Below are 23735 nucleotides of genomic sequence, written 5' to 3' on the forward strand. Positions count from 1 at the left end.
ACCTATCTACGGTCGCATTGAAGCTATACGCACATCGATCGCAATCTCTCCCATCAAGATGGCGAGCATTCTCGCGCCGCGCGGGCTGATGGCGAAGGCGACGCCCGTGCTTCGAGCACCTCAATGGACCGGCGCGGGGCGTCGGCGCTTTTTTGTTCGGGCTGCAGCCCCTCCGTTTTCTTCGAAGCTCCCCACCATCCGCCACTCTCCACATTTCATCCAAACTCCCCGTCACTACACAATGGCTTCCACCGGCAACTACGAGCTCCTCTGCTTGGAGAACCCTCTCCTCGACATCCAGGCTGTCGGGTAAGCGATGCGACACATGCGCCAACCGCTCAATGGCTGATGATCAATTCTGCGCAGCGATGAGAAGCTCCTCGAGAAGTACGGCCTGAAGGCCAACGACGCCATCCTCGCCGAGGAGAAGCACCTGGGCCTGTACGATGACCTGCTCAAGAACTACGACGCTAAGCTCATCGCTGGCGGTGCTGCCCAGAACACGGCGAGAGGTGCTCAGGTGCGTTAGCTCTTGGACTTCGGAGACTTTCCCACTAACCCTCCGCAGTACATCCTCCCTCCCAACTCCGCCGTTTACATTGGCTGCGTCGGCAAGGACCAGTACGCCGAGACCCTGAAGGAGACGGTCAAGCAGGTCGGCCTCCGCGTCGAGTACCGCTACGATGAGCAGCAGCCCACCGGTCGCTGCGGCGTCGTCATCACCGGCCACAACCGCAGCATGTGCACCGACCTGGCTGCCGCCAACCACTACAAGATTGAGCATCTGAAGCAGCCTGAGATCTGGAGCCTTGTCGAGGGCGCTAAGGTCTACTATGTCGGTGGCTACCACTTGACTGTCTGCGTCCCCGCCATCATGGCCCTGGCTGAGGAGGCCGCCGCGAAGAACAAGGTACGATCAATCGCAACATTCGTCGGATGCACGGTACTAATATTTGCAGATCTTCATCCTCTCGCTCTCTGCGCCCTTCATCCCGCAGTTCTTCAAGGACCAGCTCGCCCAGACCGCTCCCTACTGGGACTACGTTATCGGCAACGAGACCGAGGCCCTGTCCTGGGCCGAGAACAACGGTCACGCCACCAAGGACATCCCCAGCATCGCCAAGCTCATGGCGGCGCTGCCCAAGGCTAACAAGGCCCGCCCGAGGACCGTCATCATCACCCAGGGCACCGAGCCCACGGTCGTCGCTATCGGCAAGGAGGGCGGCGAGGCCGAGGTTAAGGAGTTCCCCGTCCACGCCATCAACAAGGACCTGATCAACGACACCAATGGTGCCGGTGATGCCTTCGCCGGTGGCTTCGTCGCCGGTGTCGTCCAGGGCAAGGACCTCGAGACCAGCGTTGACATGGGCCAGTGGCTCGCCAAGCTCAGCATCCAGGAGCTCGGCCCCTCGTACCCCTTCCCCAAGCAGACTTACACCAAGACTGCCTAAATCAAATAAAATCGACCAGTTCAGCGCAGGCGCTTCTGTTTAGAGATACTCGGGTTTTCAACAAAATCATGAGCTTAAGTCCTCCTCCCTCTTTGGAGAGGAGAGAGACGGGGAAATGAATACTTTTTTTGCTTCTTTTGCATATGAAACGGAGCGTTAGCGGAGGCGTTTTCAACCAAAGGCTTTTTTCTGGAAAATGAAAAAAAGGTCTAGAGAAGACGACTTGTGGTCGATGAATCAACTTCACGGAAAATGATCAGGGTATATACACCAGGAAACCAATTACGAAATTTTGGTAGGAATTCTAGTTGGCTCAAATTTAGAGTTTGAAATCGTCAACTTCGCTACCTAAGCATGTGATTCCCTATAAATTACCTACGGCAATATACGCCAAAAACACTGTTGCAACATTGATCAGATAACCTGCAACCCCAAAGGCTCCCTGGATATCATCCTTTCCCATCCACCATGCCAACCCAAATACGAAACTCCCGGTCATGTACAAAAGCAAGATTGCTTTAACCAGGTTCCAGTTCCAACTTTCAGTAAAGTATATACCCCATCCGATGACAGGACCCGTTAGCTCTCCTTTCAATTTCTTCGGGAACTGTTCAAGGATTGAGGTCTCTGCTGAGTCTCCGAAGCACTCGGGGTGAGTGAAAAGATGCATCAACGTGTCGGGGCCAATTGGAGGGCACAAGTCTGCTGGTACGGGGCTGCAGCGGTAATCAGCATCGGCCTCGGGCTCGACTCTTCCCGGCGGCGGTAGACAGGTACAGCCTTGGGAGCTACAGCCGCGGAGGCTGACTGTTCTTCCAGTGACCAGGTTGAACTATCGTGTAATACAAGTCAGTATGTATGGCAGTGGGGTTAGGAAAGTAGGCATACCATGACAAATTTAATGCCATTGGGCGCCCGTAGAGATGTGAAGGAAGACAGTTTGCCCCGACGCGTTTTGTAGCAGGTTTGCAGGAACTCGAAGAGACTTCTGTCACTGTCCAACCCACATATCTCTTCTTGATACAAGTTTGTTCCGAACCGGCCCTCCTTCATACATAGAAGAAGATGCGTCAAATTATGCTTCAGACTGACGGTAGATGCAGAGGATGAGTTTCCGACAGAAGGCGAATTGTGCATCGGTATACATGGACTGGTCTGTGTCTTCTCTCGGCTTCTCCCAAATACTTTGGATACCCGTCCGATTGCTGATGATAAGGTACGCCACGTCTTAGATGCTGTATTTGCGCCTACGGGGGGAATTCCGGATGAATCAGTCAGGCACGGAAGGCGACCTTTCAAGCGCTCGATCGCACCGGGCCGAAGTTCGGTGTAGTCATCGTATATTTCTTCCCCGCAGCACTGGAGTAACTTCAGTATTCATAATTGCTGGACGATAGTCTTTGTGCGGGGATAGAAAAACTTACACATTTCCAACGGAGCCTCTGGCGTCCAGGCTGAATGGGTCGCTCTATAAGGCCAATGCCAGCAAAAAAGTTGGTAACTGCTGGGTAAGAAACTTGTATTGACTTGTATGGGAGAGGTGGTGTTTGGGTGAATGACGGCGAGGGATTGGGCGCTACGCATGAAGGCGCGGGTATGCATGTATCTGATGCCGATGGTGATTGAGAGACGATTTTCGAGTAGTCTGGGAATTCATCCCTTGAAAGAGCACTCCGTGTGCATTCCGGTCGAGAGTTGCTTGCATCTTCAACTCGAGGAGGGATCTCATGCGCGGCATCCTCTTGCTTATGAACCACTAGTTTTGCGGGTACTGCATCTTTGATATCGTTCTCAGTGTCCTTCTCCTTCTGCTCTACTTCCATCTGTCTATCCTCCCTATCGGCTCCCATATCAATATCCTCCCTCTCTTTCTTGTTTTCTCCCCTATCTACTTGAGGTTTCCCTTCATCTTCTACTTCATTCCCTTTGTCTTCGACCCGTGAACTCAAAATGGTTGTTGACACATGGGTATGGCTGTTCAGCTCAGTTTCGTCCAACAGATCTTCGTTGGTGTTCGTTGTCCGCTCGAAACTGCGCGGATTGTCCGTCTCCACAGGTGCCTCTTCTCTCACGCAGCCGGCATCGTCGTGAGCAACGTCTGTGAGTTTTGTATCTTCTGTAGACCGAGCTCGGCCCCCTCGGAACGGTTTACGCCAAATTCCTTTCCTTGTAGACGATAAGAACGATTTGATTGACCGGCCCCTCAAGGCTTTAGGTCTGAATTTGAGCTTAGAAGAAGAGCCTTTGGTCACGTCTTCCGTAGAATTTCTGTCTATATGTCGTGGGGGCTGAGATTGGGTATCGCCACGGTTGGTCTCGGAAGATGGCTCTGCTTGTTGTTCGACTGGGGTTTCGGTATCGCCATCCGCTGCCTCGCAATTGATTTTCGGAAGCATGTTATTCTTGCGGATATAGGCGTCCAAACGTGTGGCGCTGTTAGGCCTTTCTTTCTCGCTCTCTTCAACTACGGAGAGTCCAAGGGCCGGGATGATGGCCCTGTTTTTGCCTTGCGGCCCCTCAAGGCTGGATATTGAGCTGTCGCTAACAGTGCTGACACTGCTATAAGCGAGTGACGGTGTGCGGGAAAGAGAGTGGGTGGCGCGGCGGGCGGAGCCGCCGTAGTTGGAGGAAGGCGAGCGAGAAAGGCCGCCAGCAGATGAACTGCGGTCATTGCTGACAAGTCGGAATTCTGCATTTGAGAGGTTCCAGCCCGCGCAGTGAGGGCAGAAATCGCATTTGGTTTCCCAGCCCTCGATGCGGAGCCTGTTGGGGCAGTTGCTGAGGTTTGTGGTGGGCGAACATGGCCGTAGGAGATTGTACCAGCGGTGCCGGCATGGCAAGAGCGATACGTTTAGCTCAACCACGCACATTGTCAGAAGATAGTCGGAATGAGCGGATTCGTTGTACAAGGTTGAAAGCGCAGAGATATGGTGATGGCGACACAAAACTGCTCGTACGATTAAAGCGTGCTGCTGAGCATTGAGATGGAAAAACAGGAATCAACGAAACCGAATGCTTCAGTCATAAGGAGTTTGCTGGTGGTATGGAGGATGTCAGGTTGCGGCGGCAGAAGAAAAGTGGGTTTGGTCAGCTGCGAAGCCTCGATGAGGTAGGTGATTCGCTAAGATGCATGTCCTCAAGGGTTAGCGAAAGTTTATACTATTTTTACGTGATGTTCTGGCGCCTGAACTGGAAACACGGCGTATCAAGGCGCAATGATAAAATCTCATTGGAAGGTCCGTCAGGTACATTCTTACACTATACAAATAGTCCTTATATAGCACCAATCGGCGGGAATCTGTTTTCGCTAACAATTAGGAGCGGCCTCCATCACATTGGGAGGGGTGTCTTGGTTTTTATCTTTTGGACGCGAACCACACGATGCGGCACCCCCACATATAACTTTCTCTCGTATCTTTCATCCTCCTCTTCATTCCCACAACAACAACTCCCGTTCTCTTTGCCAGCATGACCTCGACAGCCTTTACCAAAATCACATCCTGTGACACTTTTGTGGATGTACTTCACAACAGAAGTGTCACTATTTCTAAATATGCATAGAGAATTCCAATATCATTTCTGAAGTCGATGCCAGATGAACATGACGAGGCGATACCCCATTAATCTTCTAAAGGTACAATATAGCGTCATTACAGACTGCAGCTCCAACGCCTAAACAGACTGCGGCCCCTCATTCCTCTCCGCACCCACAAACTCCCCCTGCGTCTCATACATCGCCTCCTTAATAAACGGACTCCTCTTCCTAATCGCCTCCCCCTTCCAAACCATCACGACGGGCGCAAAACTCAACGCCACAGCCACGAACGCCAACAGACAACTCGCCCAACGCAAGTCAAGATTAGTATACAGCGGCTGCTCTGCCAGCGGCAGGAAAGCGCCCGTCATGTTCTCGCCGAAGGCGACGCCGGCGAGGGCGCTGGCGGCGTAGCGCGAGTAGGCGTCCTCGACGTAGTTGCTTGCGGCCGTGACGACGGTGAAGATGCCGGCGCCGACGAGGACGAGGCCGGATGTCGGCGCGAGCCAGTGGATGTGCGGAGACGAGGTCCAGGCGTAGAGGAAGAGGCCGCCGGATAGGCAGAGGAAGGAGGCCGGGATGGCGAGGTAGAGGCGGGCTTCGGGGGTGAAGTGTTCTTCTTCGTCGTCGTGTTCTGGTTCTTCGTTGTTCCCGTTCTCGCTGTCTGATGATTGATGCTGGTTCCTTTTGCGAAGTGACGAGGTGGTGTAGTACAGCGCGTCCTGCACCGGCGCGCCGACGACCAGGCCGAGCGTGACGCCGACGAGCAATCCGGCCTGCACGACGCCGGCGCGCCAGCTCTCCCAGCCGTACAGCTCGCCGTAGACACGCGGGATGCTCTGCGTGAAGAGCAGCGCATTGCCGAAGCAGAAGGCCGACCAGAGCGTGCTGCACGCCACCAGCGGCTCCGTCGTCAGCATGCGCAGCGGGCGGCCGACCGCATCTTTTAACAACTCTGCCAACGACATTCCACCCCCTCCCGCTTCTTCTTCCCCTTCAGCACGAACGTTAGGATCCCCCGTAGCCTTCCGGACAGCGGCGGCGCGCCGCACGAGGATGATGGCGCCGCGCGTCTCGGGCAGGAGCAGGTAGGCCAGAGGTACCAGCGCGGCGTAGATGGCGAGCTGCTCCCAGCAGACGTAGCGCCAGCTGAGGCCTCCTCCTCCTCCTTCGCCGCCTCCCCACACCGTCCCGCCCCCGACCACCGGCCCGGCCATCAACCCGCCCACCAGCGCCCAGATGTACAGCGCGACGGGCTTGCTGCGCGCGCGGGGGCCGGCCCAGACGTCTCCCACGATGCCGCCCGTGACGTTCTGCAGCACGCCTGCCGCGCCGCCCGTCAGGATGCGGATGGCGATGAGGAGGGGGTACGCACCGCCGTCAGCACCGCCCGGCGCCAGAGCTTGCGGGATGGTGGAGAGCGCGAGGGTGAGGACGCAGAGCAGGTAGGGCGTGCGGACGCCGTAGTACGTCTCCATGAGTGGGAGGAGGAGCAGCGGGATGACGCCGGCCGACAGCGTCCAGGCGAAGATGGGGTAGTAGGTCGGCGGTATGGTGCGGGTTGCGTCGGGCGCGAGGTGGAAGGTTGAGGTTAGGAGTGGGGCGGTGGGGGCGAGCGCGGTGCCTGAGATGCCGGAGAGGAAGGTTCTGTGGGGAGAAGAAGTGTGAGTTTGGTGGTTGGTTTTGGATTGTTTGGGGTGATGGAGTGAGCGATATCATGAGATGGGGAGGGTTTGGTGCAGAATTGTTGCGAGGGCGATGGGAGAGAGGGTTCAGGGAAGATTCAAGGGTATTCAAGAGGACTGGCGTGGTTGATAGAGCACTGAACAAAGGGAGAGACGTACATGGAGCATGCGAGAACCGTGACACGCCATTTCTTCGAAGAAGGCCAGTTAAAAGGATTCTCAGGGTCATCCGGACCGTCCCAGGTAATAATGTTCTTTTCAGAATGAGACATAGGTGGACTAGGGAGGATAGATTTCTCGACGTCGTTCCTGCTCTTGGAGTTTTGGTCCTCTCGGTCGCACGGACGGGGTAGCTGCAGCCGCATGCCGCCTCGTTGGTGATTTCCTTGCTCTTGATGTATTGCCATCTTTCCTTTCTCGTCTCCCACTGACGCAAGTGCTGGACTTGTCATATTCGCTGCTGCAGACCCTTCATCGAGGCTCCAACGCTGCTTAAGTGCGAGATCCGCCTTGTCTGACCGCTATTCGAGGACCCATATGGAGGAGCGGGTCGCCAGCGGTACTAGCACAGATGTACCCTCGACGGATTCGTAGACCTCGTAAGCAGAACCTGACGTCTGAAAGCTTGAGACTGCGGTGTTGGAGCGGCCTTCGGCCGACATGGCAAAGAATAGAGAAGCGACGCCATGGTGCCTCTTGTTGACATCATAGCCTCGCGAGGCGCTTCTTGACGACGCTGATGAAGAGATTTCTGCGCCGATTGCGTAAAAGAAAAGGCACCGGCGTCCATGCCGGTGCAGACGTGTCGGCGGGAGATCCGCGCCAAGAGACGGTGATGAGGTGATAGGTTGACGTATTGACCGGGGCCCATGTGAAAGCTGATTCACTGCCGAACCTGCGCGTTTCCATTTCTGGAAAGACGTGGTGCTCCAATTAGTCATATGGAAACACAACCGCGCTTGCCACCATAGCCTCATTACTAGCTGCTTGGCCGAATGGCGCGCCTTGAAAACAATCGAAATCGATCGGTGAGTGATGATTCATCTCGGAATGTCTTGGTTACAACATCCTCTGTCACACTCTTGTATGACCTCGTCTGTACAGAGGGGTATTGTAGCCGAAGGCTTGCGCGAAGAATTACCGACAATTTTACAATAGAAGCTATCGTCTGGACGAATAATTGTCAACTATATTGCTTCAACTACTCACGGTCCTGATTCTAGGGCATATTGGTATAGCTTCTTACCTACAGACAACAGCAGGACAGTATCTTTCGTCGCGGCCGATGGTTTCGGGGAGGAAAACTGGAAGACGAACACGTTGTCAGTAAACGTCCCATGGCTAGACTTCAATTCCGCCTACCGTGAGGCGGTGAGTGCTGCGAGGAATGTCAATTGTAGTACTGTACCCCTGTTAAGCGAACCGCGCTAAATCCAATACGGAAGGAAATAAAGGGTTGCAGTAATCATGGATCATCAAGCAAGCGGAATCCTACCCCAAAGTTATCGGTAGCTGTGGCCCATGACATACCGAGTTCACGAACCTCGGCCGAATACTGGCATGGTCCAGCACGAAGACTTACCTGGCCAGGTTGAGTGAGCGGACTGATATCAACCGTCAACTATTCATGTGTAGGCTGATTTAATAACAGATGGTAGTGCCGGTCGGATCTTGGTCGTTCTATCTCCATACGTCGCCGTTACTACCCATAGTTGTTAGCAATTTGTGCGGCGCTGCTTCGCAGTAGGTATAATTAACCGGGTCGCCAATCGCCATACGCTGCCCGTTGAGCTTGACCTATGAGTTCTCCTTGTGGCCCATACACTCACTCAAAGCTCTGCTACTTTTTGTTCCCTTGAGGGAGGGATGTAGTAGGCTGCAGAGGTTCTTTTTTGTTTCCTTCTAATAAGGCGGGGACTGCGGAGCGAGACAGCTGAGGGCGTGCTACTGCTTACTTTGTCCCAGAACAACCATTTTTTTACACTGTGGGAAGCGGAATCTATTGTAATTTGCGCGGAAGTGAATGTGCAATTGTTAATTCCATGTTTACGCCTGAAAGATTGCTTCAAGTACTCACTGCCCTATACCTTAGGTATATTAATCAGTCCAATGATATGTTTATCACCTACGAATAAGCTTTACTACAATAGTGACAGTAGACGGGCATCCCTCCCTCAACGGTAGCCTTCCATGTCTGTTATACTACGATGAATCCTTCCCCAATTCTACCTCTCACCGAGCCTGCAGCGTGTGAAATCAATCCACCTTCATCGCCGCCACATTCCTACCCTCGACATCGTCGCTTCCCCTGCCCGTGGTGGCGCGATACTCGTCGCTCTCGAAGTGGTAGAGCTCGGGAGAGGGTAGGTTCTTTCGGAACAGCATGTACCGCTTGATCCACCACGGGAGCACCTGGAAGAGCTGGTACGAAGCGTGCTTGCGTGTACTCACCGCAAATACCCAATCTAATTCTTCAAGTGTGCGCTGCTTGGTCTCTGGGAGGAAGAGGAAGACTGGAAGACGAGTATGTTGTCAGCAAGTTTCTTTCAATATTGACCACTGTGAGGCAGCGCGGAGTACGCTATGAGCACCGAAATGATGTTAAGGAATGCGAAAGGATGCCGATTGGTGATTGCGGCGAGTGGTGGTGATGGATGTTGCGAGGCGATATACGCTAAACCTAATCGGGAAAGAGACAACGGATGGTAGCAATCTTGGGTCCAACCCTGGACAAACCAAGCGAATTGAAAGTAATTGGCAGGCTGCTAGCCTTATGATCAAGCATGCTTGTTAAATGGAAAAATAATACGTACTCAGAACCAATGCAATGATGTTGAGACCGGCGTAGAAGCCGAACGCGCCTTGCGGCTTGAAGGCGCCGATAAGACGCGGGAATGTAATGCTGAGGATACTGGCCCAGAAGTTATTGGTAGCTACGGCCCATGACATGCCGAGTTCACGGTGGCTTAAGGGGAAAACCTCGGCCGAATACTGTGGAAGAAATTGTGTCAACAAGGGATGATCCAAAGTATTCTCAACACCACAACTTACAGTAAAGGGCACAGGGCCTTCTCCTGGAGAATACACAGCCCCGAACAGGTATATGAAGGTAGCGACGAGGCCGAGATGTGCGTCGTTGTCCTTCGGGATGTAAAAGCACATGCCTGCGGCAAGCAGCGTCCAGAACATCTGCGGAAAAGTGAACAGCAGCAAGCCACGTCTACCGAACGTATCGATCGTCCAGACCGCGGGCCACGCAAAGACGAAGTTAACTAGGCCGAATCCAAAGGTGGCCATGAGTGACCCGAATGTGCCGGCACCGGCTTGCTCGAAGATGGTACTCGAGTAGAACGCTATGATGTTGATACCACACATTTGCTGCGCAATCATGACAATACCTGAAGCCTGTGTAGCACGTCTGACGCGCGGAATGGTAAATAGCTCGAAGAAGCGGGTGACAATGTTGTTCGCGTTCGTGAGACCAGATTCCTTGACGAGCACTTCCTCGTACTCAAGCTGAGCGTTGATGTAGTAGAGATCGCGAGCAGCTTGCAGCGGTTTCCTGCGGAGACGGAGTAGAGAGTTGTACGCGTTCCTATACTTCTTCTTTTTCAAGTACCAGCCTGATCATGTTGTCAGCAGTGGTGATTCCGCAAGCAACAATATTCACTTACGAGGTGATTCGGGGCAGAAGTAAATGCCAATGACGAGTGGAACAGCCGGGATGAAAGCACTGCCAAACTGCAAGCGCCATGCAATCTTTCCGACACGGTACACGCTATGTCTGTCAGTATCTGACCTTGGATCAATGGGATCTCGAACTCACGCAAGGTTGGCACAGGTGCCCAAGAAAATGCCAAAAGCCGTCCAAAGCTGCCAGCTCATCACCAGACCACCACGGACCATAGCTGGTGCAGTCTCGGCCGAAAACACGGGGACGGTGACTTCCTTCAAACCCATGCCGATACCGAGCAAGACACGGGTAGCGATCAACTGCCCCCAGTTCTGGGTCACAGCCATGCCGAAGGGTGCCACGAGCGAGAAGATAGCGCCGGTAAAGATGGTTCCACGACGGCCGATGAGGTCGTTCAGAGGATCGGAGATCCATGCCGCACTGCCGCTTTGTTAAGAATAGTCGAGTCACGGTGGACGGAGAGACGTACAAAAGCCAGATGGCTATGTAGGGCATTGCATTGACAACGCCTACGATCCACTCGTCCTTCTCACAAGTGCCTTTCGGCCCACAGACGTCTGCCTTTGTCGATATGCCGAACTCATCAGGGAAAGAAAGATTTGCGCCGTTAGAGCCAGTCTGATCCCAACCTGTATAACATAGTTAAGCGATCTATTCCATGCGAACGAGGTAAGAGGAAATGACTGACCTTGAATGGCGGCTGCAATTGAGTTCAAGATGATTGTGAAGTACAAAGCCCAGGGATGGTCCCACTTGTGTGTGCGTTCATGGCGGATAGCCTCCTTATCCGCCTCGTCCAGCTCGTCAATGCTCTCGAAGCCATTTGGGTCACGAGCGACAAGGGCGCCTTTACGAAGGAGCGGGAGAATGTCTTTCAGCTCGTTCTTCGTGGCGAATTCGTCGACTTCAGTCAGGAGCTGCGGAATAGGGATGCCGGCAAGAGGATTCTTGACTCTGTAGTGGAGATGGTCAGTGATTGATCGGTCGACTGATATGTGGACGACAGCGGCTTACTCTCCACTCGTGTTCTCGGTAAGCTGAACAACGCTTTGCTTTCGAATGTGCTCATTGTGAACACCTGCAGCACTGTCGCGCTTGCTGGACAAGGGTTAGTATACTTGGGTGGGTTGTGAAATGTCTCCAGAAAGATCTTACTCTTCTTTAGACTCCATGATGTATCACCTGAGCATCGGAGAGGGAACTGTGTAGCTCACTGGGTCCTACAGACTCCAAGAGACGATCAGTACAAAGGCGACACAGGCCATATATAGTGCTCTCAGAGCAGCGCCGTGAGCAAGCTGAGTTCCGATCACATATCTCGATGGAATGGAACCGTGGAAGGAACCGGAAACGCGGTGGCCACTCACCACCAGCTCACTACGAGCAAAACGGGGGGCCCCGCTTTAGGGTTGATAGGGAAAGAATGGTTGGTGGGCAAGGGGGACGGTATTCGGTTTCACCGCTGCAAGGCTGGGGGCAAACAATGGTGATTAAAGTCACAGCATCGGCCAGAGTTTGAGGGGCTGGCCGGTGCAACGTTGATTATCCCGCCTTGTGATATGCCAAGACATGTCCGTTGCAGAGGAAGCAAATGGCTGAGTGAGACGAAGAACGGGTTAAGCTCGTATGGCTGAAGCATGGCGAGTCGCGCAAGACCTAGACAAGGCTTTCAAAGCAAGTCTTGTTCTCTTGTCTGGTCTTGGTTCGCGATCGTTGTTTTCCCGAAAACGAGAATTCGCATTGCTACCCTGGCGCATCCTCTGCAGGCGCCCGAGTGACACCCCCTGGTCGGCGCGCGTAATGGCAATATCTAACGGCCTGCAAGCGGTACGAGAGGCCCCAATCATGAAATCCTCAGCGTGTCACGAGGGCAGTTCCTATCGAAGCTGGCGGATGATGCAGGTCGGGATGTCTTGGATGACGAGCACAGGTGGCAGAAATGTGGCGTCCTGGGCGCGGGCCTGAGGTGTTCGTCCGGGTGTGGTTGAGAAGAAGGTTTTGGGCTAAGGCGAGCCGCCTTGTCCCTGCCCGCTTGCGGTGGTGCATTAGCCTGTGGAGAGAGAAGCAGCTGAGGGGGTGCTACTGCTTACTTTCTCGCGTGTCATGCAATAATCCCGGGACACAGCAGTCAGGTCAGCGCCAGGTCGCACGAAAAAGGTGTGTTTAAGCGGCAAGGCGGTGCTGAGGCCAAATCCAGAGGATGCAAATTCAGCCCTCAGGAGCAAAAGTGTTGTATCGCCTCTTCCCCGCATTTCCACTGCACCTGAGGTCCAGAAAGGCCTGGAGAAGGGGGTGATGCGCCTCGGGGAAGAATGCAAAAGACGGCGGGCGTCGTCACCAGGTGCAACCTCAGCAGCAAATCGGCGAGCCCGATTGCCGAAGCCTCATGCAGTCAACTCCTTCGTGGGCCCAGCCCTTTTTCCCGGCTCCGTTCCCACGAATTACAGGGAGTGCAACCGTTTCAGCAATTCCCCAGATCTCGCTCGTGGAAAGATATCTCCAGCGCACCGGATCGGTAGCTTCTCTACTATACTCCCACGTTTTCGTCAAAGATGGGCGCTTAACCCGCGGCGGTTAGCAAGTGATGAGGCGCCTGCGGGAGGGAAGGGAGCCCCGCGGTGGCGTTGCCCCTTCCCTAGAAACATGACTTTAACCTTTGCCGGTCGGAATGCCGGATCCGGCCCGCTTCTCTTTATTTGACCACCTCCCGTGACCACGATGATCGTTTGTTGATATCGCAATCTGGCCAGCCACGGCAATTTCCATCGTTGCGGGGTAGCAGTACGCCGGCATAGGAATTTCGCTGCGCTGATCGAAGCGAGCCGTGGATGGCAGGAAAGGTCGAGAGCGCCTATCACGGCGATGCAAACGTCGTGAAGTTATCGAGGATGCGGCAAGCAGATTAAGCTCGTCTTCCAAGACGCTGACAAGAGTCGCCGCGCACTTGTCGCCAAGGCTTGGAATGCTCCTTCGAGTATGACTTGCCCCCAGCTATCGTGTCCACCAAAAATGGGCTGTCGGGCACTGTTTCACTGTATCGTGGTACATGCTGTCTCACCAGGTTTCGCTGGATGAGGCTCTCGGGATGATGCTGCACATCTTCTACTGACTCTCGCCCGGTAGGCAATCGATCACTGCCGGTCTGGGGTAAGCAGATCCCCCGCATATCGTACCCATAGTTGCCTATCCAGGCCGCCTCATGCAAGGGGCAAAAGTCTGCTTCTATCTGGACTACCACACGAAGGTTGCCGCAATGGAATCCTTGCCGAGCATGGTTCACATAGCCCCAGGATGCGTGCAGGCATGCAATTCCTGTTACCTGGACAGGGGATGGCCATGTGATGAAAGAACGTGTCGCTGCCCGGAATGTTTGGTTTCTGCGGGGAATTTCCACCCCATATCATTGCCCAATCCGGCGTGCCAGATCACATAGATCAAAAGTGACATCATTTCCTCCTATCAACGAATAGGAGACATATAAGCTGACGTTAACCCACCGACCTATCTAGTCAATGATCTGGTTGTAGCCGAATGTCGACAAGTTATGTACAGCGTACTTTCCGGTTGCCGTGTTATATGTTAAGTTAGTCTGCATCACCTCTCCAAACTTCAATGCCCCGCTTTCAACGACCCCACCGGCGATAGGACGCTTCACCGCATTGGCATCCCGCAAGACTGTGAAGTTGGCCAAGCTTACTTCCAACGGAGTACGCTGAACAAGCGTGGGAACGCCAAAGTACTTCGCGTGTACGGCATCATGGCTGCATCCCGGCCTTTGTTAACTTGAGAGAGCATGTGAGGAGAATACTCTTGCTTACCTCAGAGTCAGCTCGTAGTATCCACGGTAATACATGTCCTGCCATAGAAGTTCACGGTTTCCGGCGACGAGAGCGGCACTGTTCTTGTTGGCTTTATCGATGGTAATGTTCTGGCCATGCGGGCAAGGACTGCTGACTGCGGAGCCAGAGAATTCGACGCCGACCGAGCCAGCTCCTGTTTTCGGATCGTAGTCGTGCTCGCCCAGCCACACCAGATCCGATACCCAGGACATGTGGCTGTCTCCAGCCATGAGAATATTGTTGGTGATGTTATTGTTGTAGAGGTGCTGGAATGTGCGGTTGCGATTGGCCTGGTAGCCATCCCAAGCATCCATGTTATACTGAGCATGTCAGTGGCCGTCCACACTCATCGGGTGGCTGAACGTACAGGATCATCAGCACCACCAGTGGTGGACTGGTTCAAGCGCGAGAAGACAATCTGCGATCCGATTAGGCGCCATGTGGCACCACGGTTCTTCGACTTTGAGAGCTGCTTGTAGAACCTGCGGATGTAAGCTGTGGAAGAACCAAACGAGCTCCGAAAAAGTACTGACCAATTCTCTTGGCGGCTTCCCATAAGTGACCTTCCCGCATCGTTCTGGATCTCATGGATATAGTCGTTGTTCCAATAGAGATCTGTAACAGATCTGTCGTATTGCCGAGTGTCGAGCATGATGATATCCGCGAGATTGCCAAGGGAGAATGTCCGCCAGATACGAAGGTTATCATCCATTTCGACCTGACGAATGGGCATCCACTCAAAGTACTTTGCCATGTGTGTCAGCTAGTTTCGGCAAACTAACGGTGCTGTGTCACGTACCGCGCGCACGGCGTTCATCTTTCGTTGATCGAATGTTAAGCCATCACCGCCTTCCTGCAGTCCGTCTTGGATAAAAGAATCTTCAGTGTTGTTATGATCTGCCATGCCATCGCGCCAGGTATTGTCTCCGACCTCTGAGAGGAGTCATCAGTAACGCGCAATTCGGCCTCGGCGTAAAAACTCACCGTGGTCATCCCAGACCGGAATCCATGCATAGCTCGCAAAGCTCAAGATGGCATCGAAATCGGCACGGTAGGATGCATGCCTCCTGCGGTAGTCGTAAAGCGAGCGGATCTCCTTGTTAGGCTGGGAAATTCTGTCGATGGCCCAGCCCCATCCATATGCGCCTTCAGCGTACTCGTAAATAAAGTCGCCCAAGTGTAGGACATAATCGACAGAGTCCTTTCGCACCGAGTTTCCGAATGCATTGAAGTATCCGAAGGCTGAACCAAGCTCAGTTCTCTTTCTTTCTTTCAATGAATAATGATGCAGAGACTTACGGTAGTTCGAGCACGAATAGACGGCCACGGAGAGTTCCGAAACATCATCGTCAGGGGCTGGGGCAGTCTTGGTTCGGCCAACCGGGCTCGCATTGTTCGAGTCACACACGGTGAACTGATAGTAGTACTGCGTAAACGGCTTCAGACCTGTGGCTTCGACCTAGAATTCGTGAGCTGGCGATCAAACGGTTCCAGACCATTACTGACCTTGATAGTCCAGTCGATATCTGAGGAGGTGTAAGCCTGGCCCGAATGGACGACTTTCTCCATCTTCCGGTCCGTTGCCACTTTGTAATTCACGCACACGGGGGCCGTGGAGACTCGCACTTGCCCACTTGTCAGTTTCTTCACCAAATCAATGCCCCGGGGTTTCAGCTACCATATTCTTGCATATCGTGATTGAAAAGCGGCACCGTTCCGGATACCGTGACTGTGGGACTCATTAGGCATGGTCAATTGGTACCGGGGCACTGGGACTACCATTGCTTTTATCATTGTCATATTCTGGAGAAATACGCGTCCAAAGAATCACAGACTCCGCATACGGGTCGCCAGAGGCGACGCCATGCGTGAAATTCAGAGCAGACGCATCAATGGATCGGACAGTGGTATCATGTCGGCGGACGACTTTGTACAGGGAGATGCCGAGAAACGGATGGTGGGCTGAAGGAGAGCCGTAGTTCAAGTTGGCGGCATAGCGAGCGGCGGCGGCGCCAACGGAGCTGAGGAGAAGCAGCGCGTTAAGCTTCATGGCGTCCTGCTTCATACGGCTCTGTGCGGCGCACCGATTTTGAAGGATGATGGGGCTCAGCGGATTCCCAACTTTTTGTAGCTGGGCTGAGAGCTGTGACCAAAGACACGTCGCGCATCGAACAAGGGTGGAAGCGGAGTCGAGACTGGGAAGTCCGGTTCCCCAGTCAGGGACGAGCGAATAAAAGGCCAAAGATTAGGCATGCTTGGCGATGGCTCGTACGGAATCTGACCTTTGCGCATGGATGGTTTGCTGCTTTGTCCCCTGCCGTGAACTACTTTTCCGAAGCAGGCAGGACCCAGACGTGAAGCCAATCCAGGCCATGGGAAATGGGTCAAGCGGGGCATTGGCGTGCGGGAGAAGCGGAGATGGCTTGGGCGGGGGAGAGCACGTTTCCCAGCACTCCCCAGCCATTGCTCACATGCAGCTTGGCCGCTGTCACACTACGTCATTCCGCCGCTTCCTACGGAGCTCGAATCCCACAACCATCCCCATTGATAAGCGGCGGCTATCATTGGCCTTCTTCGAAGCCATGTATTAATGGAATTAATGTTATCGTGCTTTCTGTCATGTCGGAATTCAAGGCGAATTGACATCAACTCTTCTCTGCATGCGCTTTCACGTGACCTTTCCCGTGGAGAGCACCCTAAACGCCTTAGTGAACCTTATATATCATCGGAATAGGCAGCTGACATCTACTGGTCGATGAAATGTTCTTTTCATGCAATGGGTTGAGACGAAGGCTGGTGCAAATTACTTCCGGGATAACCCACTGCTCATCAATGGTCCTAGCATTAAGTTGTGCATAGGATTACCTCGCTTGACGGACCTTTTTCCGCGCCGCCTAAGTAGATCACAGCTTAAACCGTTGAGGGGGTTAGACTTAGACATCAAACCTAGCTTTTGCTCTTCGCAAGTCCATGAATTCGGTCAATTCATAGGCCTGGATTTTCTATTTCTTTTTTTAAAAAAATATTGGTCAGACATCAACGCGGGTTTTGGAAAAGTTTATTTTCCTTGTGCCGGCATGAGAGGTTAATAGGGCATTTATCTGGTTTGTTATACATGAGATTACTGGATATATCAGGGAAACTAGATGGAGCGGTGCGTGCATGTTGATGTCATGCTTGCAGAATAGACAGTCTACTTTGTTGCATTGAATATGACCTTCAAGCGCAAGCTTGGAGATCGATTTTCGTTCTATTATATTTTTCAATCTTGTGCCTACTTGGACCGTTGTAGTACTGTGTAATTTGGAGACGACTTGGCGCATGAGTAAAATGCCGTTCTACCGGTCGGTCGAAGTATGATGACTGATTTCATTGACAGCTATCGGCTATACAGCCGACAGATCGGCCACATCCGGCGGTACCTTGGCGAATGCGAGCCTGCCATTGGATGCCGACGGCACTAGAAGCACGCACTTGAGGTTGTAAAACGGCTGCTTCCCTGTCCGTCATTTGCGACTGGCTAAGAATTAAACCGGATGTCTGATCGGGCAAAATCAGGCGGGAGCGATACGGAGGGGCGCTTGGACGTTCACGAGCAAAAGTCGCCGGCGCGGAAGTAAACTTATGAGCGTACTCGCAGAACGACGGCTCGCGAGGTCGTGTGAGAGCAGGACGAGAATGGAGCCAGGCGTCGCGTGGTGGGTTGGTTCAGTCGGGGCGGATCAGGCCGAGGGCGGCGAAGCAAGCGGCGGAGCGGGGAGCGGACACCTCCGCCGACGTGCGGCGACAGGACAGCTCCGGGATCGGAAGAGAGTCAGAAGCTTAAACATTTTGTATCGCGATGAGGTGCGTCACTTCGTCTTAAACACCAAGCGCCGCGCATTCCTTGCCTTATCCTCGCGTCGTCGGCCGGTAAACAATCCGCTCTCGACCTTTCTTTAGCCGCACAGCTACCTCGGCCAATTGCACTCCCCGCCGCTCGACCGCGCTAAGAGCCTCTTGCGCAAGCCGACACCACCACACCCTGCGAGACCTTTCCCGAGGCCTGAGCCCGCTATCTGCCCCTCGCTGCGAGCAATTGCCGCGTGCGCAGCGCCCTGCTTCGGATACCGTTCAATAGCCGCCCGTTCCCCCGTCATCGCGCACTTTTTAGCCCATCATGCGCCCTTCTACCCTCTCCGCCAGCACTGCCACCAAGGCCTTCCGCTGCGCTGCTCCTGCTTCCCGCTACCCTAGGGCCTTCTCTTCCTTCAGCGCCACTCGTCCCGCTCTCAGCGCCACCCCGAGCTCCCGCCTCGCCTCGCCTCTCTTCTCCGCCAACCAGACCGGCTTTGCTGCCCCAGTTGCTCTGCGCTTCGCCTCCCAGTCGAGAACCATGGCCACCGCCAAGAAGATCCAGGTCAAGAACCCCGTCGTCGAGCTGGACGGTGATGAGATGACCAGGATTATCTGGCAGGCCATCAAGGACAAGGTAAGGCCCACCGCGTACATCCTAGCAGAGTATCGGGACTGACAATTTTGCCCTATACAGTTCATCCACCCGTGAGTACCGCCTAAACATTCAGCAGTGTCCGCCGCAGCTCCTGACAAGCTTCAAGTTACCTTGATGTCGATCTCAAGTACTACGATCTGGTGCGTACAGGCCCAGCTACAGCGGCAAGGGCGGGGTAGCTGATAAGGAATTAGGGAATCCTGTACCGTGATGAGACCAACGACCAGGTCACCATTGATGCTGCTGAGGCCATCAAGAAGTACTCGGTTGGTGTGAAGTGCGCCACCATCACCCCCGATGAGGCGCGTGTCGAGGAGTTCAAGCTCAAGAAGATGTGGTTGTCGCCCAACGGTACCATCCGGAACATTCTTGGTGGCACCGTGTTCCGCGAGCCCATTGTGATCCCCCGCATTCCTCGTCTTGTACCGGGTTGGAAGCAGCCGATCATCATCGGTCGCCACGCTTTCGGTGACCAGTACCGCGCTAAGGACCGCGTCATTGAGGGCGAGGGTACCCTTGAGATGGTCTTCACCCCCAAGGGCGGCGAGCCTGAGACCATCAAGGTCTATGATTTCCCCAACGGCGGCGGTGTTGCTCAGACCCAGTACAACACTGCCGAGTCCATCTCTGGTTTCGCTCACGCCTGCTTCAAGTATGCTCTTTCCAAGAACATGCCTCTGTACATGAGCACCAAGAACACCATCCTGAAGAAGTACGATGGCCGCTTCAAGGACATCTTCCAGGAGATCTATGAGAAGGACTACAAGACCGAGTTCGATGCCAAGAAGATCTGGTACGAGCACCGTCTCATTGACGACATGGTCGCCCAGATGGTCAAGAGCGAGGGTGGCTTCGTCGCTGCTCTCAAGAGTAAGTGGTCCTCCAAATTCCGTGGTGCGCAGCTCGCGCTAACATTTTTCCAGACTACGACGGTGACGTCCAGTCTGATATCGTTGCCCAGGGCTTCGGCAGTCTGGGTCTCATGACCTCGGTGCTCATCACTCCTGACGGCAAGACGTTCGAGTCTGAGGCTGCGCACGGAACCGTCACCCGCCACTACCGCGAGCACCAGAAGGGCAAGGAGACTAGCACCAACCCCATTGCCTCCATCTTCGCCTGGACCCGTGGTCTGGCCAAGCGTGGCGAGCTCGATGGCACCCCTGATGTTGTTGCCTTCGCCGAGGCTCTTGAGAAGGCATGCATTGACACCGTCGACGTTGATGGCATCATGACCAAGGATCTGGCTCTCGCCTGCGGTAAGAAGGACAGGGATGCGTACGTCACCACCAACGGCTACCTCGAGGCCGTTGAGAGGAGGTTGAAGCAGCAGCTGAAGGAGAAGTTGTAAGCTGAGAGGAGTGAAAACTTGATGATATACAAATTAGAGAGGTATTAAGCATGGCGAAATGGGTATATATAAGCGACTTTACATGGATAACCCGGAGAGTTGGCGAGCCGGCAGGATCTCTGTACATTCAGAGCCAAAAGAGTACAAATAAATTACGTGTAAATTCAAAGATTGCATGACTTGAACGCCGTGAGTCATGCGGAGAAAGTGAGTCAAGAGCTCAAGGCAGCAGGAGCTGTCATTCTCACTCATTCTCGTTCATTTTTTGGTGGCGGAGCGGGATGACTCCGGCTGTGCGCACAGACGGCGAAATCCCACCCACTTCGGCGCGGGCGTCGACATTTGAAGGCGAGCAGCTCCAGCACAACTCCACACCAATCGCCCACCATGAGACCCATCTTGCTTTCCGGCCATGTAAGTGCTCACCGGGACCAAGTCCATACGACCCGACACTGACGCGCCGCGCAGGAACGTGCCTTGACCCAAGTAAAGTACGCTTGTACCCGCACACTGCCCGCTCGCGCACCGCGAAACTGACGGCGCCCCCCACCAGGTTCAACCCCGATGGCGACATCATCTTCTCCGTCTCTAAGGATCACGTCGTGTGCGCCTGGTTCAGCGCCAACGGCGAGCGTCTCGGGACCTACCACGGCCACGTCGGTGCGCTATGGACCGTCGACGTGAACCTGGACTCGACCCTGCTCGCGACGGGCGGTGCGGACAACACCATGCGCCTGTGGGAGGTCAAGACCGGCCGCCTGCTCAAGACCTGGGAGTTTGAGACGTCCATCAAGCGCGTCGAGTTCTCGCCCGACGGCCGCCAGCTGCTCGGCGTGACGGAGAAGCGCTCCGGCCACCTCTCCACCATTGTCGTCTACGACATCATCCCCGACGTCGAGGCCGAGCAGACCAACGAGAGGCGCCTCCGGATCATCTGCGAGGAGAGCAAGGCCACGGTCGCTGGCTTCAGCTACGGCGCCAAGTACATCATTGCCGGCCACGAGGACGGCACCGTTTCGCAGTTCGATGCCAAGGTGAGCATGGCAGACTGAGAAAGCGGAAGGTCCGGGATGCTAACATTATGGCAGACGGGCGATCTTCTGAACGTCATCGAGGCCCACGAGATCGACATGCAGATTACCGACCTGCAGTGGTCTGCCGACAGGACCTACTTCATCACTGCCTCCAAGGACAAGACCGCCAAGGTCAGTAGCATCCTGCACCATAAGCTGTTTGGAGGATGAATATTAACAGCCATTTTCCAGCTCATTGCCACGGACGACCTCCAGATCCTCCACACGTACGTTGCGGATACGCCGCTGAACAGCGCGGCCATCACGCCGGTCAAGGACTACGTTATCCTTGGTGGTGGTCAGGCGGCCATGGATGTCACGACCACTTCGGCCCGCCAGGGTAAATTCGAGGCGCGTTTCTACCACAAGATTTTCGAGGAGGAGATCGGTCGTGTGCGTGGCCACTTCGGTCCGCTCAACTACGTTGCGGTCCACCCCAAGGGCACGGCATACTGCTCGGGTGGTGAGGACGGTTACGTGCGCGTGCACCACTTCGACAAGGCTTACTTTGATTTCTTGTACGAGGTCGAGAGGGAGAGGGAGCAGGCGAACTTGTAAACGGCTCTAGAAGGGGTTCTTGCTGAGGTCTTTTTCACTCTTCTTTCTCATGATATCAGCATGTCAGGCGTTAGGCGGGAGGTCAAAAAGTATCGAATGACGTGATGGTTCCTGCAGGAAGGAATGCGCTTGAAGCATAGTCGCGATACACTATTAGAAGCAGAGTTTGGATGGTTGTCTGACTTCACTGCCTCCTAGCAAGATATTAGAAATTCAGCTGCGTGAGGGATCTGCAAGGCACAGTGAGGGCGGGATTGCACCGCAGATGATGGAACCCATGCGGCTGTGGCGCCGACTGCCGAGATCACGTTCCCGAGCCATTGGCTTCCGCGCGCCCTCCGCCCGTCACCGCCCGCCCTGACAGGCACCTTACCATGCCGCCTATTCTACCATGCTAGAGCCGCGAAGAGCTCTTAATTTCCGTCGGTGGGGTTTCGCTTGGAATATCAGGACAGTCGTGTAGGTGCTCGCTCGTCGCTCATAAGTCCCCCGCTGCCCTCCGCCAGTCGTTCCTGTCTTGTTGTTCCCCCAAGTCCCGTGAACCAGTTTTGGACCACAAGCCAACATGTCAAACAGTCCTTTTCTTTTCTTTTCTACCGTCTTGCTTGCCTTCCTGTTCAGCATGGGCGAGGCAACGCAGCCTTACGGGGCATCGAATACTTCGCACATCAACTACACTACCGTCACTGGATTCTTCCTCCAAGATGACCCTGCCACGGACCCCAGCAACTTTGACTATGTACGTTCGCCAATGCAGAGCGTCTGACCTGACTCCCCAAATGTCTGTCATTTCTCACGCCCGGAATGTAGACCAAAGTCAATCTCGGCCTCATCAACCGCACCTACCCAACCGACGGGTCCTTCGACCCGTCCGGCATGAAGACGCAGTGGCAGCGCTTCGCCCACTACGTCGGCGAGCTGAACCGCAACGCGTCGACGAGTGTGCAGTACAAGCTGCTCGTCATGGGCCGGCACGGCGAGGGCGACCACAACGTCGCCGAGGCCTACTACGGCACCCCCGCCTGGGACTGCTACTGGAGCCTGCTCGACGGCAACGGCACCAGCACCTGGGCCGACGCCCACCTGACGCAGGTCGGCATCGACCAGGCCCTCGTCGCCAACGCCTTCTGGGCGTCGGCCCTCGAGCCGGACGTCGCCATCCCCGCGCCCCAGAGCTACTACGTCTCCCCGCTCGCCCGCTGCCTCGCTACTGCCAACTACACCTTCGGCGGCCTCGAGCAGAAGTTGCCGGAGGATAGGCCGTTTAAGCCTGTTGTTAAGGAGCTGCTGAGGGAGTCGTTGGGTCTGCATACGTGTGACCGCCGCAGCTCGAAGACGTGGATCCGAGAGAACTATCCCGATTGGGCCATCGAGCCTGGCTTCAGCGAGGACGACGAGCTGTGGAGCGCGACGCTGCGCGAGTCGTCGACCGGTAAGTGTCTCACAAAAACCTAAGAAACTGAAACAACAGAAAAAGAGATGAGAGAATCTGACAAAAAGAATCGTTTAGCCCAAGTCGCCCGCCTCAAGACGCTGCTCGACGACGTCTTCACCCACGACCCCAACACCTTCATCTCCCTCACCAGCCACTCGGGCTCCATCCGCTCCGTCCTGCGCGCCGTCGGCCACCGCGACTTCTCCCTCCTCACCGGCGCCGTCATCCCCGTCCTCGTCCGCGCCGAGACTCGCCCTGGCCCCGCCCCGCCCACCGTCATCGACCCGCCTACCACCGCGCCGACGTGCACTGTCGATCCTACGCCGGCTGCGTCGAGTGGGGCTGTTTAGGGTTGTTGTGGGGGGACTTCTGGTGGATTGTATGGAAGCTGCTTTGAGTTGTAGAGTCGATTAATGGATGTATCAGAGAGCATGGGTCACGAGTCCCTAAGACGAAACTATACTTCAAACCTTATATTAACACTTAAGGTCAACCGGGCTGATTGGATAGGTTTCAGATTCATCACGGAAATCAATCATGCGTGACCACTTAGATTGACAGAACAGTAGCACCTGATACCATGTTATAACGTTTAATACAGGACTGCCTTCCCTCCCCCCCCCCC

General features: G+C 54.6%; 7 protein-coding genes across 7 annotated transcripts; 4 read left to right on the forward strand and 3 right to left on the reverse strand.

Moving 5' to 3' along the window:
* Positions 1-241: 241 nt before the first annotated feature.
* On the forward strand, positions 242-1451 carry LTHEOB_2663 (Adenosine kinase; the record flags this gene model as incomplete). The annotated part of the gene is made up of 4 exons (XM_035511500.1): positions 242-309; positions 367-520; positions 569-910; positions 960-1451. The coding sequence occupies 4 exons, from the start codon at positions 242-244 to the stop codon at positions 1449-1451; spliced, it is 1056 nt and encodes a 351-aa protein (XP_035364372.1).
* Positions 1452-5123: 3672 nt separating this feature from the next.
* Positions 5124-6943, reverse strand: LTHEOB_2664 (MFS multidrug transporter; the record flags this gene model as incomplete). The annotated part of the gene is made up of 2 exons (XM_035511501.1): positions 5124-6633; positions 6831-6943. 2 exons carry the CDS (start codon positions 6941-6943, stop codon positions 5124-5126), a joined length of 1623 nt encoding a protein of 540 aa, XP_035364373.1.
* Positions 6944-8927: 1984 nt separating this feature from the next.
* LTHEOB_2665 (Sugar transporter) lies at positions 8928-11537 on the reverse strand (the record flags this gene model as incomplete). The annotated part of the gene is made up of 9 exons (XM_035511502.1): positions 8928-9184; positions 9485-9662; positions 9723-10294; positions 10346-10449; positions 10498-10785; positions 10835-10994; positions 11054-11319; positions 11380-11463; positions 11521-11537. The coding sequence occupies 9 exons, from the start codon at positions 11535-11537 to the stop codon at positions 8928-8930; spliced, it is 1926 nt and encodes a 641-aa protein (XP_035364374.1).
* A 2333-nt stretch (positions 11538-13870) lies between these two features.
* LTHEOB_2666 (Alkaline phosphatase) lies at positions 13871-16269 on the reverse strand (the record flags this gene model as incomplete). Its single annotated transcript, XM_035511503.1, has 10 exons — positions 13871-14126; positions 14184-14524; positions 14572-14686; positions 14738-14949; positions 15004-15137; positions 15189-15446; positions 15504-15663; positions 15711-15829; positions 15883-15933; positions 15984-16269. 10 exons carry the CDS (start codon positions 16267-16269, stop codon positions 13871-13873), a joined length of 1932 nt encoding a protein of 643 aa, XP_035364375.1.
* Positions 16270-18363: 2094 nt separating this feature from the next.
* On the forward strand, positions 18364-20044 carry LTHEOB_2667 (Isocitrate dehydrogenase; the record flags this gene model as incomplete). The annotated part of the gene is made up of 5 exons (XM_035511504.1): positions 18364-18675; positions 18736-18746; positions 18803-18836; positions 18891-19566; positions 19620-20044. The coding sequence occupies 5 exons, from the start codon at positions 18364-18366 to the stop codon at positions 20042-20044; spliced, it is 1458 nt and encodes a 485-aa protein (XP_035364376.1).
* A 387-nt stretch (positions 20045-20431) lies between these two features.
* On the forward strand, positions 20432-21675 carry LTHEOB_2668 (Eukaryotic translation initiation factor 3; the record flags this gene model as incomplete). Its single annotated transcript, XM_035511505.1, has 5 exons — positions 20432-20458; positions 20513-20535; positions 20598-21078; positions 21133-21249; positions 21310-21675. The coding sequence occupies 5 exons, from the start codon at positions 20432-20434 to the stop codon at positions 21673-21675; spliced, it is 1014 nt and encodes a 337-aa protein (XP_035364377.1).
* A 565-nt stretch (positions 21676-22240) lies between these two features.
* LTHEOB_2669 (Phosphoglycerate mutase family protein) lies at positions 22241-23460 on the forward strand (the record flags this gene model as incomplete). The annotated part of the gene is made up of 3 exons (XM_035511506.1): positions 22241-22414; positions 22486-23107; positions 23186-23460. 3 exons carry the CDS (start codon positions 22241-22243, stop codon positions 23458-23460), a joined length of 1071 nt encoding a protein of 356 aa, XP_035364378.1.
* Between the last annotated feature and the right edge of the window lie 275 nt (positions 23461-23735).

This window comes from Lasiodiplodia theobromae (genome assembly GCF_012971845.1).
Source record: "Lasiodiplodia theobromae strain AM2As chromosome Unknown scaffold_6, whole genome shotgun sequence".
Taxonomy (NCBI): Eukaryota; Fungi; Ascomycota; class Dothideomycetes; order Botryosphaeriales; family Botryosphaeriaceae; genus Lasiodiplodia; species Lasiodiplodia theobromae.